This window comes from Xyrauchen texanus, chromosome 17 (assembly GCF_025860055.1).
Source record: "Xyrauchen texanus isolate HMW12.3.18 chromosome 17, RBS_HiC_50CHRs, whole genome shotgun sequence".
Lineage (NCBI taxonomy): Eukaryota > Metazoa > Chordata > Actinopteri > Cypriniformes > Catostomidae > Xyrauchen > Xyrauchen texanus.
This window is the reverse complement of record NC_068292.1, coordinates 1,922,501-1,937,857: the sequence shown is the minus strand read 5'-3', so window position 1 is coordinate 1,937,857 and position 15,357 is coordinate 1,922,501. Positions and strand designations below refer to the sequence as shown.

The window sequence follows — 15,357 nt, the reverse complement described above, 5'->3', positions numbered from 1 at the left end:
GAACACCAGACATAACAACGTGGAACATTTTACAGCTACACTGTAAAAAATGTCAGAAATTTTAACAGTAAAATACTGTAAAATTCTACAGACATAAATTGTTAATTGATTATCAAATATTAACTGTAAAATATAAAGTAAAATGTTTTAATATATTTTAAAAGACAATACAGTAGTTTTTACAATAAAATGATGTAAAAATTACATTATTTAAATGTAAAAGATTTTCCTGTATAAATAATTGTAAAAAGAACAAGAGAGTACATTTACTTTTTACAGTAAATTATTTTTATTGTTAAAATTACAGTAAAAACAGTTTGTGAAAACAGTCCAAGTAAGATCATGAAAAAGTTTTTTAATAGTTTTTTTCTTTTTAAAGAAATATGTTTGAAACTACTGCAAAGGGGAAGGGAGGGAAAAGGGAGAACAATGATGATAGTCATGCTGTAAGGTCTCTTCATACAGAAATTCCAATAAAATTAATTAAAAGGTGAGTTACTAATAAACATTATGTTTGAGCCCCATACCATACCCCATACCACTCCAAAGCGCTCCCAGTGGAAAGTCTGCAAAAGGAATAGAGCATGTGGATGATCACTTCTGAATGATGGAAACCTTCTGTGTTGTTCTTTTTCTCTGCTTTGTGCCACAAATGCTGTCGATTGAGCTTAACTTGTATTGAACCAGGAATATTCTGTTAAAACGGTAAAAATAATTAGTACACAAGTACACTTTTCAAGCAAAGCTTGTTCACAAAAAGAACTGTGTTGGGTTTCCAGTTATAAAACAATAGATATAAATGCAGTACACTTATAAAAGGTCAGTGGAACATGTAGTTAATGTAATGAACAACTAGACACCAGTTGCAAAAAAGTGATTGCAAAAATGTCTCGTAAAAATGTCACTTGCTTGCAAGTCGCTTAGTTACATTATTTATTTATTTATTTATTTATTTATTTATTGCAATGAAATGCATACATTGTATTAGTGTGACTCGAGTGTCTAAAATTGCCCAAATACTTTTTGGATCATCAGATTTTTCCTTTAATGTGTCTTTCTCAATTATCTCAAAGTTCAGCAAATGTACAGTAAATGTGTTGCAGAGTAAATTAAAGGTGTTGCACAGTTCATAAGCCATATGGGCATTTTAATAGCCGATGCTGACATGTGCCGGGTGTCAAATGAGCAATGTATTTGCTAAAATTATATATAGAACAATATAACTGTAGAAAATGCAATTTGCACAAAATAAGCACTTCTTTTTGAAAATGCACTCAATATTTAATGAAAATGTATTCTTAATACTATCCATTTGTATCCACTGTCCATTGACAAGGCTGTCTGTAGAGTTTGACCCACACACTGTGTGTTGGATGTGTTTTAGATATGCCTGAAGTCTCTTCACTAGCTATGGCCACATCAGCTGTATCTCTTTCGAACAGTCCTGCAGTTGTGCCAAAGGCTAACAACAAGCGACAAGCCACGTAAGTACTGCTTGTGAACCCTGAGCCGTCTTCTCTAAATATAAAAGTGCTGATTGGTAGTAGATTAGCGCTGTAATACTGCTCATGATCAGTTGATCTCAGTTGTCAAAAGAACACTTCATCCAAAAATACAAATTCTGTCATCATTTACTCGCCGTGGTCCGTGGAACACTAACAGAGTGAATTTACAGAATGTTCTGGCTGTTGAAAATGGATGGGTATGGGGCTGTCGATAGGTCTGTCAAGATTACATAACATTTGGCTCGCAATTAATTGTTAAACAAATGTTGCGATTGACCTGTTATAGGGCTTTCACACTTAGTAATTGTCATACAAATAGTCATACTCTTTAATGTGCTTCATACATGTATTTGAATATACGCAATCAGAAATGATCATTTAAAACTATTACAAAGGAAAGATTTTCTGTAACTAATGCCATTGTTTGTATTGTATGACTTTAGAAGACTTCGAATATAATGCACAAAATGCATGGACTACTTTTGTTACTTCTATGTTGTTTAGTTTTTTTTGAGAGTTAAATTGTTTTGCTTTCATTGCATGTAAAAGAGTAGCATAAACATTCTACCTTTTGTGCATCTTCTTTGTATTCACATGAGTTCAGAACAACATCAAGATGAGTAAATGATAACAGAATTTGAATTTGTGGTTGAACTATACACATCCTGTGTGGTCAAAATGTATCGCACTCGGACATGGGGTTTTGGAGAGCCGCACACGCCGTTACAGCCAACAGTGGATTTCCAGAAACAAATTCACAAGAAATACTTTTTGGATTTAAGCAACAATAGTGTGCTTTTAAGAACATCTATGGTTGATTTTATTCAATAGTCTGCTCTTGCCGTTTATCTGTCTGTTGAACGCGTGGCGAAATGTGGGAATGTTTGAATGTGGTCTTTGCAGTTGTGCAATTTAAACAGTTACTGACTAATATGAATTTTGCTTGGTTCTGTTTATTCTCGCCCTTTCTTGTAGCTCGGACTTCGAGGACGATGAGGGAAGCAAATTGTTCAGGTTAGTCATGATTTGTGACTCAAATGTTTGACCCAAATTTGAACTGCTATGAGGTTTATGTCTATGACTATGTTTAAAAATGTGTCTGTCTTTTTGATCTGTCTTTTCCACAGGTGTGATGATGACTTAAGCGGGGCAAATGACAAAGAGAGATTTGCCAGGTATTGCTTGGTGGAAATCAGAATGCTTTGTGAGTCAGACGAGCATTGTGTGGGAGAGAATTAATGCGTTCCTTGGAATATGAGTGTAAGAACTTGAGACATGGAAAGTTGCAATACGATCTGTGATTTTCCGTAAATTTTCAAAAATGACTACAAAGAGAACTATATAGTTGAAGTTTGTTAAGAAAACTTGTGTTGGCCTGTCAAAGCCTTGTCTTTAAATGAGTTATAAATGTTTTAAGATTGATGGACAGTCATTACAATAAGACAAACAGCCAGCTAGTTAGATAGTCATCAGTGTTTCTCATTAATTAGCTAGACTGTGGCTGCCCACAACAGTCTAATTTGTCCCGCCACACTTTCATAATGAACCGAAAATATTTTTACACTTCACATAATAACGTAGAAGATCTGTAACGTTGTGTTTTGCAGCATTGCTTCGGTAAAGCATCTCGCAGTCAGTCAGTTCCCTCTCAATCCTGAAGAATTGTTTACAAGATCACAAAGTTCTTTATAGGTCTAGCCTCTTAATTTTGATCTCAAAATACACCAGACTGATGCATTTAACTTTAAAATGTACTCCTAGAGGGTCTGAGGCTCACTCGCCACAGTCTCACAAAATCCTGTGGGAAACACTGGTCAGACAGACTGTCACAGAGAGAGAGAGAGAGAGAGAGAGAGAGCGAGAGAGAGAGAGAGAGAGAGAGAGCGAGAGAGAGAGAGAGAGAGTGCGAGAGAGAGAGAGAGAGAGTGAGCGCAACTTAATGCAGATTTAAGGCCTTTTGTGGATTTGTTTAGTTTTGAATTTTTGACAGTTGGAGTTTGAATGAATGAGTATTCCATTGGCTCATTTGAACATTCCGTCAGAGTATGGGATTTTTCAGTTTTTTAATAATCTACTGTGTGAAAGCCGTAAGTCCTATCAGTTAGAAAAGTCTTAGAACACTATTCCAGAGCAGTCTGAAGGTCCGTACCAAGTTTGGTGCATGTATAGCTTGAAAGTTGTGGGAGGAGTTATTGGTAGAAATGTTGGTTTCGGTTTAGAGATTTTGAGAAAAAAAAAAACTAAGTTTGAAGAATAGCTTCGTCAGGCCAACATAATAATCCACCCACAGGAATTGTGTCGGTGAAAAACGAACTACAAGTTCATCCGCCTACTTTAGTCCCAACACTTACTTTTCAAGCTAGGCTAATTTTGTTAGATATTAGTTCTAACATATTTAATCATTCTTGCTATATAAACATGGAATTTGTACCTCTGTTGCTTTCAAAAAAGTGTAGGTGATTTTTGCTCTTTAAAAAACTGAGGGTTGGTAAATGATTGCTGAGGTAATCAACATGATAATGTGTATAGAGCTTAAATGTGTACTCAGTGATTTTGTGTGTGTGTGTTTGTATGCTAATTGCTAAACTTTAGTAGTGATTGACCAATGTTTATTTTCATGGTCGATGCTGATATCTAGCCCAAAAAAATGCAGCTGTTTATTAGATCACACAATTTAATATGATAGTACATGTCATGTAAATAAAATTGCTAAAAATGTTATGCATTTGTATTTAGCATTAGGGCTGCACAATTAATTACATGAAAATCGTGATGTTCTGTGATGTTTAATCTGCTATTCTTGTTAGTGCACTCGTTTGCACACTGACGAGATCTCCCTAATCAATGCAGTGCGCAAAAGTGAGAGAACAAAGATGAAATCGGGAAGATGAATAAAGAAAAGGCATAAAGTCATTTGTTAATCATGTATCACTTATGCAAAGACCATTTCCCCCCTCCTGAAATTAAAATTGCAATCACAATATCTATAAAAAAAATTTTTTTGTTTCTTATGGCACAGCCCTATTTAGCATTATATTTACTCCAAATTTCACACAAAAGCTATCTGTAAAATAAACCGATAGTAATAAAATAAAAGTAAGCTCACGTTTGTCTGCTGAGTTTGTTTTACTAATTGACCAAATGAGAAAATTTAGCAGGCAAGTCTAAAATAACAAATATTGACCGGTATATCGATTGACCACTACTTGGTAGTTTAAAATAACTTGCACTCACATGAGATTAAGACTCCCTGTGAGTCATATCCATCTTGGACCAAAAGCTGGTTTATTCTACGTATGGTGCTGGGCAGACATTCTTGAGCGCCATCATGTTGAGACTTCTGTTTTTGCCTAGGTGTTAGTGATGTATACACACAAATATTACAGAGTGCACCGACGACTTGTGTTAAACCCAGAACATCCATTTTAACAGGAAGGTTTATTGAATTCACCAACAGATCAAGAGATCACCCACTGCTGCGAGCTCAGATCACTGTCAGTCCTAAACATTGTCACATTCTTGCACTATACTTAAGTGTTTTCTTTTGAGCACTGTTCTCTCCTCCCCTCTCCTTTTTCCCCAGGCCGTTTTAAAAGGCTGTTTCTTTCAGCTCTCATAAGATCTTTCATACACATTTGTTTGTCATCTAAAGATGAGCTTATGTCGTCTCATTTTACGAGCACATTGATACAGCCTTTATTTAGTGCTTCATAAATTTCTCTCCTCCCTCGTTTTTCTCATTGTTGCTTTCCACCTTTTCTGAGTTCCCGCTGTGTTTGTCTGCCTCCCTCAATTCCATTTGTCCATCCGCCCATCTCTGCTGCTCTGACCTCCTTACCTCAGGGAGAATCACAGCGAGATCGAGCGGAGGCGGAGAAATAAGATGACTGCTTACGTCACAGAGCTGTCGGACATGGTGCCCACCTGCAGCGCATTGGCACGGAAACCAGACAAGCTGACCATCCTGCGCATGGCCGTATCTCACATGAAATCGCTCAGAGGGAGCGGCAACACTGGCACAGATGGAACATACAAACCTTCCTTCCTCACAGACCAGGTCAGACGTCAACACGTTCTTCAACACACACACACACACACACACACACACACACACACACACACACATATAATAATTAGTTGGTAATCGAGAACCGGTTATTATTCAGAATCAGTTCAATCGGCCAGTGTTTCCAGTGTCGATACTGAGTCTGCAAATGCCAAAATAAATTAGATTTGAACCCTTAAAACATTCAGTGCTGGATAAACTTTTATGTTGACTTGACAAAGCCTTGTCTGAAAGTTTAAACTAGATTAATAAATTAAGTTTGTAGTTTAATAAGTATATGCAGATACTACAGGAAGACAAACTTCTTGCTAGATAGTCTTGTCAAGCCAACATAACCTTGCAAATATTTCCAGGCGCATATGCTGTCTTCGTGTTCAAAGATGCCCGGTTAGTAAATAGGGCTGTGTGCGTTCAGTGCTCGAGCCTCTGCTGATGACGAAATTTGCATCATGTGAGTGTCTGTGTCTGACCGAAGTATACTTTGGCTTTATCTGCCTGTATAGATTACAGATTTAATTTATCTTTCCATTGTTGGTCCAGTAAATGTTCCCGTGATAATTTTCAATGTTATGCTTTTTCAGCAGTCTACTTACCGTCTGTTTGTGTCTGTTTGTATAAAGTCAGACATGATATTATCCTTTCTTTATATTGGCTCAATAATTAACGTAACAATAGTATTATTATTTTTATTTATAGTATTCCATAAATAAAACGAATGAGAAGATTTTGAATCTTCTTATAGTAGTTCATTCTTCTGTTCAACACAATGCATTAAGCATTTATTTCTTATCCACAATTGCGTTTTTGAACTAGTGAATGTGTCCCAGGTGTTTTGTTTTTTTGTTGGTGTTTTTTTAACTGGATAGTGCAAATTATCCCAGCATATATATTTTAGTCTTCAGCATATTTTGAAAAATATCTATAAACTATAACTAAAATACAAAATAATTTAATCAAATTTTATGACTAATTATTAAGAATAATATTTTCGGGCCTGGGAATCTCAGCGTGTAAAGACACTGACCTGATTCGCAAGTTGGAATCCAGGGTGTGCTGAGTGACTCCAGACAGATCTTCTAAGCAACCAATTTGGCCTGGTTGCTAGGGAAGGTAGAGTCACATGGGGTAACCTCCTCATGATCTTTACAATGTGGTTCAATCTTGCTGGTGCAGGTTGTGAGTTTTGTGTGGATGCCGCGGAGAATAGCGTGAAGTCTCCAAACGCACTAGATCTCCATGGTAACGCGCTCAACAAGCAATGTGATAAGATGTATGGATTGATGGTCTCAGATGTGGAGGCAGCTGAGATTCATCCTCCACCACCCAGATTGAGGCGAGTCACTATGCCACCAGGAGGACTTAGAGCGCATTGGGAATTGGGCATTCCAAATTGGGGAGGGAAAAAAAAAGAATCATATTTTCATACATTAACAGCCCTATTTACTCCATTGATAAAAGTGTAATTAATTTGTTTAAGCATTGAAGTGTAAAACAGCTTTAAGTAAATAATTGTTGCGTAACAATTTTTTTGGATGCTCACCCACCCAGTCCGACTGAGATTGTAATCTGCCCCCCCCCCCCATCAGATGGACAGTTTTGAAGCAACTGCCTATCAAAAGGGTTTAGCGCCCCTGCCCATAAAATTGTCTCTGCACATCCATGTGCATACGCAATAGTCTGCGAGATAGCTCACTAGGTTTTAAGATGCATCCTATTTTTTCTTTACCTTTCCATTTCATGTTTCTGTCTTTCTCACTGTAGGAGCTGAAGCATCTGATTCTGGAGGCTGCTGATGGCTTCTTGTTCGTTGTGTCATGTGAGACCGGCCGCGTTGTTTACGTGTCGGACTCTGTCACACCAGTTCTGAACCAGGCTCAATCTGATTGGCTTGGATCCTCGCTGTACGACCAGCTTCATCCAGATGACGCAGAGAAACTCAGAGAGCAGCTCTCCACTAGTGAAAACAACACTGGTGAGAAATAGCTTTTGCCTCACTCCTTCTCTTATGTCATTCTTTTCTCAGTCAGTTTCTGTTTATAACATCCTCATGTTCTCCCTGCAGGTCGGATGTTAGACCTGAAAACGGGCACAGTGAAGAAAGAGGCGGGTCAGTCATCTGTAAGGACGAGTATGGGTGCAAGGCGCTCCTTCATCTGCAGGATGAGGTGAGACACATGAACAACGACTGATAGTACACACAAAAGTGAAAATTCTCTCATCAGTTACTCGTCCTCATGTTGCTCCAAACCTTGGGCATGCTGTCAGCGGCATGAGGGTGAGTACATGTTGACAGTATACAGTTTATGCATGAAGTATTCCTTTAAGGCCTGTTCACACCAAGCCGATGCGACTAATTCTTTGTTCACACTAGGGTTGCGTGGTTTACCGGTAGTAACGAAGTAGCGTGCGCACACACTCACACAAACTCAACACACACTGCTGGTGCTTAAGTTTCATGCAGAGTGTTTAGAGTATAAACTGCTGTTTTATTAACTCCTCCGGTGCAGCTCTGAGGTTTCATCTTGAGTCACAACGGGATTATCCCAGGAAGCTTGATATAACTAACCCGTCACAAACACAAAGAACTCAAAGGTCCCACTTTATTCAGCTGGATGTATGAAATTGAAGACAGAAAAATATAAGTGCTGTATAAAAATATAATTTTCAAAATGTAGCAATAATACATATGAAATTATATAATATTAAATGGATGTTTTATTATTATTATTATTATTTTTAAGGAATATCACAAATGTAAGTGTATTATCAGCATGTTGTGAATCAGTCATAGCAAACTAGTGCCACAGGTAATCAGTTTTTGTTTAATTATTAATTTGACTTATTAATTTTCATTAATATTCTGCAGCTCTGTTGTGCAGCATTTTATTTTACCAAAATGTTTTTTTAGGCTGTCTGTTCAACCTGCCATTTATATGTGGATAGATCTGATTTTTTTCTCTGTTTAGACTGCAGTCACTTTTGCTAGCATGTACAAATTAGATGTCATTACAGTTCAAGTGAGAAGTTTACATACACTTAGGTTGAAGTCATTAAAACTATTTTGTTTAACCACCACAGATTAAAATGAGCAAACTATAGTTTTGGCAAGTCGTTTAGGACATTACTTTGTGCATGACATGAGTAATTTTTTCAGTAATTGTTTACAGACAGATTGTTTCACTTTTAGTTGACTACAACAATTCCAGTGGATCAGAATTTTACATACACTAAGTTAACTGTGCCTTAAAGCAGCTGTGCAACAAATCCTTGATCATTTCCTCTTTCCTTGACATCATGGGAAAATCAAAAGATATCAGCCAAGACCTCAGAAAAAAATTGTGGACCTCCACAAGTCTGGTTCATTCTTTGGAGCAATTTCCAAATGCCTTAAGTAACACATTCATCTGTACAAACAACAATACGCAAGTATAAACACCATGGGACCATGCAGCCATCATAATGCTCAGGAAGGAGACACATTCTGTCTCCTAGAGGTGAATTTAGTTTTGTCCGAAAGGTGCAAATCAATCCCTGAACAAGGACCTTATGAAGATGCTGGAGGAAACAGGTTGACAAGTATCTATATCCACAGTAAAATTAGTCCTATATCATCATAACCTGAAAGGCTGATCAGTAAAGAAGAAGCTGCAGCTCCAAAACCACCATAAAATAGTCAGACTACAGTTTGCAAGTGCACATGGGGACAAAAGATGCTCAGTTGCAAATGGGTCTTCCAAATGTACAATGACTCCAAACGCACCTCCAAATTTGTGGCAAAATGGCTTGACAATAAAGTCAAGGTATTGGTGTGGCCATCACAAAGCCCTGACCTCAATCCGATAGAAATTTGTGGGCAGGACTAAAAAAACCATGTGTGAGCAAGTAGGCCTACAAACCGGACTCAGTTACATCAGTTCTGTCTGGAGGAACGGGCCAAAATTCCTGCAAATTATTGTGAGAAGCTTGTGGAAGACTACCCAACACTTTTGACCCAAGTTAAACAATTTAAAGGCAATGCTGCCAAATACTAATTAAGTGTATGTAAACTTCTGATCCACTGGGAATGTGATGAAATAAAAGCTGAAATAAATCATTCTCTCTACTATTATTCTGACATTTCACATTCTTAAAATAAAGTAGTGATCCTAACTGACATAAGACAGGCAATGTTTTATACGATTAAATGTCAGGAATTGTGAAAAACTAAGGTGTATGTAAACTTCTGACTTCAACTGTATGTGCATCATGCATGAGAGTTTAGCAGTGGATGTTTTGCCATTGATTATGTTTTCATAAGGGCAGTATCCAAATATTAACACATTTGTCACAGACAACGGCTTAAAAAATGGTAGAGGTGGCATATACAATGTTTGGTATGGCTAGGGTTTACAACTCTACTGTTTTAGCTGGGATGTCCCATATTTTGGCCAAAATTATTATGTCCCATACTGGACGCCTATTGTCCTATATTTAAGCATGCAGCGAAACATCCCATATTGAAGGCTTTCTGTCCTAAATTCGCATGAAACGTGTTACCATACCTTAGTGCATCTCTTTGGGTGGGTAGTGCAATGTATGTATTTAATAAAACATAATTGTTCACCCAAAAATCTTTGCATTTATTCTCTCATCACTGACTCACCCTCATGCCATCCCAGATGTGCATGACTTTCTTTCTTCAGAAGAACATAAATTAAAATAATACTTCAGCTTTGTAGGTCCTCACAATGCAAGTGAGGTTTAGAAACAGATCGATATTTAAGTCCTTTTTTAGTATAAATTCTCCTCCCTAGGTGTAGGTGGCGATATGCATGAAGAATGTGAATCGCCAAAAAAAGAAAGAAGAAGAATGTGAAAGCGAAAGTTGAGATTAATCGTTAAAAGGGACTTAAATATTGGTCGTCTTCTCAACCACATTTATCATATCTCTTCTGAAGATATGGATTAAACCACTGGAGTCGTATGGGTTACATTTATGCTGCCTTTGTGTGCTTTTTGGACCTTCAAAGTTATGGTCACATTCGCTTGCATTGTATAGACCTACAGTGCAGAAATATTCTTCTAAAATTCTTTGTGCTCTGCAGAAGAATGAAAATCAAACACATCTTGGGTGGCATGAATGTGAGAAAATGATGAGAGACTTTTCATTTTTGGGTGAACTATCATTTTAAAAGAGGTTTACATTGCTTTGGCTCCCCTGTAACATACTGTACATGACACATGGGTGCGTTCAATTCCGAAGTGATCATCCCTATTCCCTTTTCCCCTCAAAGACTTTACCTTCCACTGTTGAGGGCTGTACCATTTTGTATTAAAACGGTCATTCTGAACTCACTTTTCAAGTAATTTTGTATTGAAAATTCTGTTTGTAACGATTCCACAGTGTTGCCATCATTATTGTTTTCCCTTCTAAGTGCCCTGTGAATACACATTTATCCTGTTTAGACTACAAAGCCTAACCGGATTTGAGTCAGGCAAAAAAAAAATCTGATTTTTTTTTTTTTCTGCCTGTGTGAACATAAACATGCCTAAATGACAGGGAATTATAAAATGCCTTGAACTCTTTATACAAAACATTAAAATATGTCACCAAAATAGTATTGTTTTTATTAGTTTTGGGTAGTATTTTGAACCTCAAACACTTGTCAGATTGTGTCAAACTAATAGTTTGTGTCTGTTCAGATGTGGAGTTTGTCCAGTAGAACCAGAGTCTATGAACAGACTCAACTTCCTGAGAAGCAGAAACAGGTTAGACTGTGCTCTCTTTTTTTCTTTATGTGTATATATATATAGATGTCAATCCACAAATGGGCATAGATTAAGACTCCTATTGCTTCTGCAGGAATGGCTTGGGTCCTTCTAAGGACGGTGAACCGCAGTATGTGGTGGTACACTGCACAGGCTACATCAAATCCTGGCCTCCTGCCGGTAACACTATACACACACATAAAAAAAAAAACATTGTTTGCCTTTCAATTGGGGCAGTTAACACAAGATATAATTTTACTGTCCTCAAATCGAAAGCTCATGATTTTTTTGCTCTTAAATTTTCGCCATTTCGTTGGCCAACAGATTTAGAGATTTTGACCATAAACCTATAATTCACTATTCAGTTTGTTGTCATATTTCAAGCTCATCATGAATGGTGAAATAGAGCAATGTTTCAAAGTACACTTTAAATATATTGGTAATATCTAATTGTTTTAAAAAAATGACTGATTAATTTACATAATGCTGTAAAAATGTGATACCATTTTTTTTTCAAATACAATTTTGTCACCATTTACACCATTTAATCTCTAAATGTGCGAGTTTGGGGAAAATACTACTAATCATGACGTCTGTAGGAAGTGAAGTAACTATTTTAAAAGAGGGAAAGTTTTGCCTCCTGCTATTAATTTAAATACTTCCATGTTCACCTTTTACCATGTGAAAATGAAGGGGATCAATGAGTGCATGGAATGAACTCACTCTCACTCTGGCTTTGTTGTGATAACAGTTATAACAAGATGGTCATAGATGGCCCATTGTTGAATTTCGGATGTATTTCAGAACAATACATAGGAAGTGACCTCCCATCAGACCAGCTGCTGTTGTCCACAGAGAGATGATATTCCCAGTGTCCAATCAGAACACAGCAACTAGATCTGAAATAGTCCCTTAATCCTCTCTTTCTCTCTCAGGAGTTACTCTTTCTGAAGAGGAGGCTGATAATACTCAAGGAAATCGTTTCTGCCTAGTTGCCATTGGACGGCTACAGGTACTTTTGCATTTTTTCCATTTGATTTTATTAGCTTTGTGGAACATTGAAAGGAGTAGTTCACCTAAAAACAAATGTTCTGTAATTTACTCACCCTCTTGTTGTTCCACACCTGTATGACTTTCTTTCTTCAGTGGAACATAAAAGGAGAAGTTTAGCAGAATGTTCACGCTGCTCTTTTCCAGACAGTGAAAGTGGATGAGGACCAGGGGCTGACATGCTCCAGAAATGACATAATGCACCATAAAATCCCCATTAAAGGGATATTTCACACAAAAATGAAAATTCTCTCATCATTTACTCGCCCTCATGCCGTCACAGATGTGTATGACTTTCTCTAAAATGAAGAATTTTAGATGAATATCTCATCTCTGTTATGCCATTCAATGCAAGTGAATGGTGACCAGAAATTCAAAGTTCTAAAAAAGCACATAAAGTTTGCATAAAAGTACTCCATAAGACTGCAGTCATTAAATCCATACCTTCTAAAGCTACATGATAGGTGTGGGTGAGAAACGGATCAATATTGAAGTCAGCTTTTACTATAATTCTACACTTTCACCATCCCGTCTATGCACATTCGCAAGAGGATGTTCTGTATTTTTTCGGATTTGCATTCTTTGTGCATACACCACCTACTGAGAAGGAAGGAGAAAAAAATTGGGGTGGATAACGCAAAGTAAAAGAATAAATAAATGCTATCTGCACAACAGCCCAATTGGTGGCGATATGCACATGATGCAAATCTGCAAAAAACAGAAGAACTCTCGTGAACATGCATGGGGGGGGGGGGGGGTTGTGTGAAAGTGGATTTGTAGTAAAAAAAAATAATTAAAATTCTGATCTGTATATCTCCCACACCTATCATATTGCTTCTGAAGACATGGATTACACCACTGGAGTCTTATTAATTTTATGCTGAATTTATGTGCTTTTTGGACCTTCAAAGTTCTGGTCACCATTCACTTGCATTGTGAGGACCTACAAAGCTGAGATATTCTTTTAAAATATCAGTCATATACATCTGGGATGGCATGAGTGTGAACAAATGATGAGAGAATTTTCATTTTTGAGTGAACTATCTTTTAAAGCACTTTATATGACTATATTTCAAGTCTTCTGAAGCTTTGTGTAAGGAACAGACCAAAATGTAAGCTGTAATTCACTTAAGTGTATAACTTTCATGTCGGTATGGTCCTCACACAAAGTTATCATATGATTTCAGAAGACTTATGTAAAGGAATTAATGTAAAGGAGGTGGCGAGAATCAGCTTGGCAATATAAATAAGAGTTTAATGAAGAACTAAACAAAAAGACAAACACACAATGGTGACGGACAGCTGGCCGTAAATCTCTCTCACTCTCGCACTGCAGCTTCCAATCGGCCTTTATCCCTTTCTGAGGATTGATTAGCCTGATTAGTGGCTGGGTGTGTGGAATCACGACCTGGCCCTGCCCTCCGCCCTGTTACAACTTGGAATATAGTGCATTTACTTCTTTTATGGTACTTTTTTTGTCATTTTTGATGACAAGCTCGACAGCCCAAATCTCTATTCACTTTCAATGTATGGAAAAAAGCAGCATGAGGCATTAACAGGTAAACCTTTCCTTTTAAAAGCTTAAAATATGAACAACTCCTTAGAAACCCTCTTGCCACCTCTGACCTCTTGCAGGTAACCTGTTGTCCAAGCTACACCAACATAAGTAACATCAGCGTTCCAGTGGAATTTATATCTCGCCATAACTGTCAAGGCGTCTATACATTTGTGGATCATCGCTGCCTGGCGACAGTGGGCTACCAACCTCAGGTAGGCTCCCCAGACTGGGTTAGATCCATAGGAAAAGGAGCAAGGCAATAAGATGGCCCTGCATTTCTTGAGGACAGCTGATGAGCTTGAGGGTTGCATTTTACATCACATTTATTGTGTTTTTGTTCGACACAGGAGTTACTGGGGAAGAACGTTTTAGATCTTGCACACCCAGAAGAACAGGGCTTATTAAGAGACAGCCTTCTGCAGGTGTGTTTTTGTGTCATTTAGATCCTAAATGATACAAACCTGGAGATTTCAGAGGAATTTAAAATGTTCATGATTGTGGAAAGTCATGGCAATAACGTTTGACCTTTGATGTAGGTGGTGAAACTGCGAGGTCAGGTTCTGACAGTGATGTTCCGGTTCCGCTCTAAATCCCACGAGTGGATCTTGATGAGAATGAGCTCGTTCACCTTCCAGAACCCTTTCTCAGAGGAGATTGAGTACATTATATGCACCAACGCCAATGTCAAGTGAGTATTGAAATGAACCGAAAGACCAGATACATACACACAACATGCATAAATGCAGCGTAGCGCAACTGTTGCCTATGCATGAACGCTCACAATTGTACACAGACCTAATTGTTATGAGCTATTTGTTTGCTCTCTATTTGATCAAAACTTTTCAATCAAAACTGTTCTTTTACATGCTAGTGCTGACACTTTTTTTTTTTTAAATTTTAATTAAATTTTTTATTATTTAACAGACATGGGGACTTGTGACTTGGTGACTTGGTCTCGAGTCGACTCGAGTTGCTATTTTTATGACTTGTGACTTGACTTGACAAAAAATAAAATACTTGAGACTTGACTCGGACTTGGAAGTTAAAGACTCGGGACTTGACTTGACTTGAGACACGAAGACTTGAATGACTTGAGTGTTAATCACATCATGTTTTCAGTTTGAATATAAAATATATAAATTATTTAATAAAAAATAAGTTGATCCAGCTGGAGTGCAGGCTGAGAATAGTTTTGTCATGACTGGATCACAACACTATAGGCTATCATCAGCCATGCCCTCTCGTACCTTACGCACACCACGCCCACTTAGATCAGATAACAACACATCAACATGTCAGCCGGAGGGGTAACGTTACCGAGGGTCATCGCTTTCGGCTTCAAAAATTATTATCAAGATGGCAAAAGACGAACAGCGTTTTGCAAGACATGCAACGTTAAGATCGCGGACAGCCAGACGACAACCTCCAAT

General features: G+C 37.6%; 1 protein-coding gene across 6 annotated transcripts in view; it reads left to right on the top strand.

Annotated features, from left to right (window-relative positions):
• Window positions 1–15,357, top strand: part of LOC127658413 (aryl hydrocarbon receptor nuclear translocator-like) — a 46,904-nt gene that overhangs the window by 1,551 nt on the left and 29,996 nt on the right. For all 6 annotated transcript variants that reach the window (XM_052147690.1, XM_052147689.1, XM_052147691.1 and 3 more), the window contains 12 exons: window positions 1,385–1,484; window positions 2,481–2,519; window positions 2,633–2,680; window positions 5,349–5,562; window positions 7,333–7,543; window positions 7,634–7,736; window positions 11,254–11,319; window positions 11,414–11,499; window positions 12,255–12,331; window positions 14,005–14,139; window positions 14,275–14,349; window positions 14,464–14,615. In XM_052147690.1, the coding sequence (XP_052003650.1) occupies window positions 1,385–1,484; window positions 2,481–2,519; window positions 2,633–2,680; window positions 5,349–5,562; window positions 7,333–7,543; window positions 7,634–7,736; window positions 11,254–11,319; window positions 11,414–11,499; window positions 12,255–12,331; window positions 14,005–14,139; window positions 14,275–14,349; window positions 14,464–14,615 (1,306 nt within the window). The remainder of the gene's footprint in view (window positions 1–1,384; window positions 1,485–2,480; window positions 2,520–2,632; window positions 2,681–5,348; window positions 5,563–7,332; window positions 7,544–7,633; window positions 7,737–11,253; window positions 11,320–11,413; window positions 11,500–12,254; window positions 12,332–14,004; window positions 14,140–14,274; window positions 14,350–14,463; window positions 14,616–15,357) is intronic.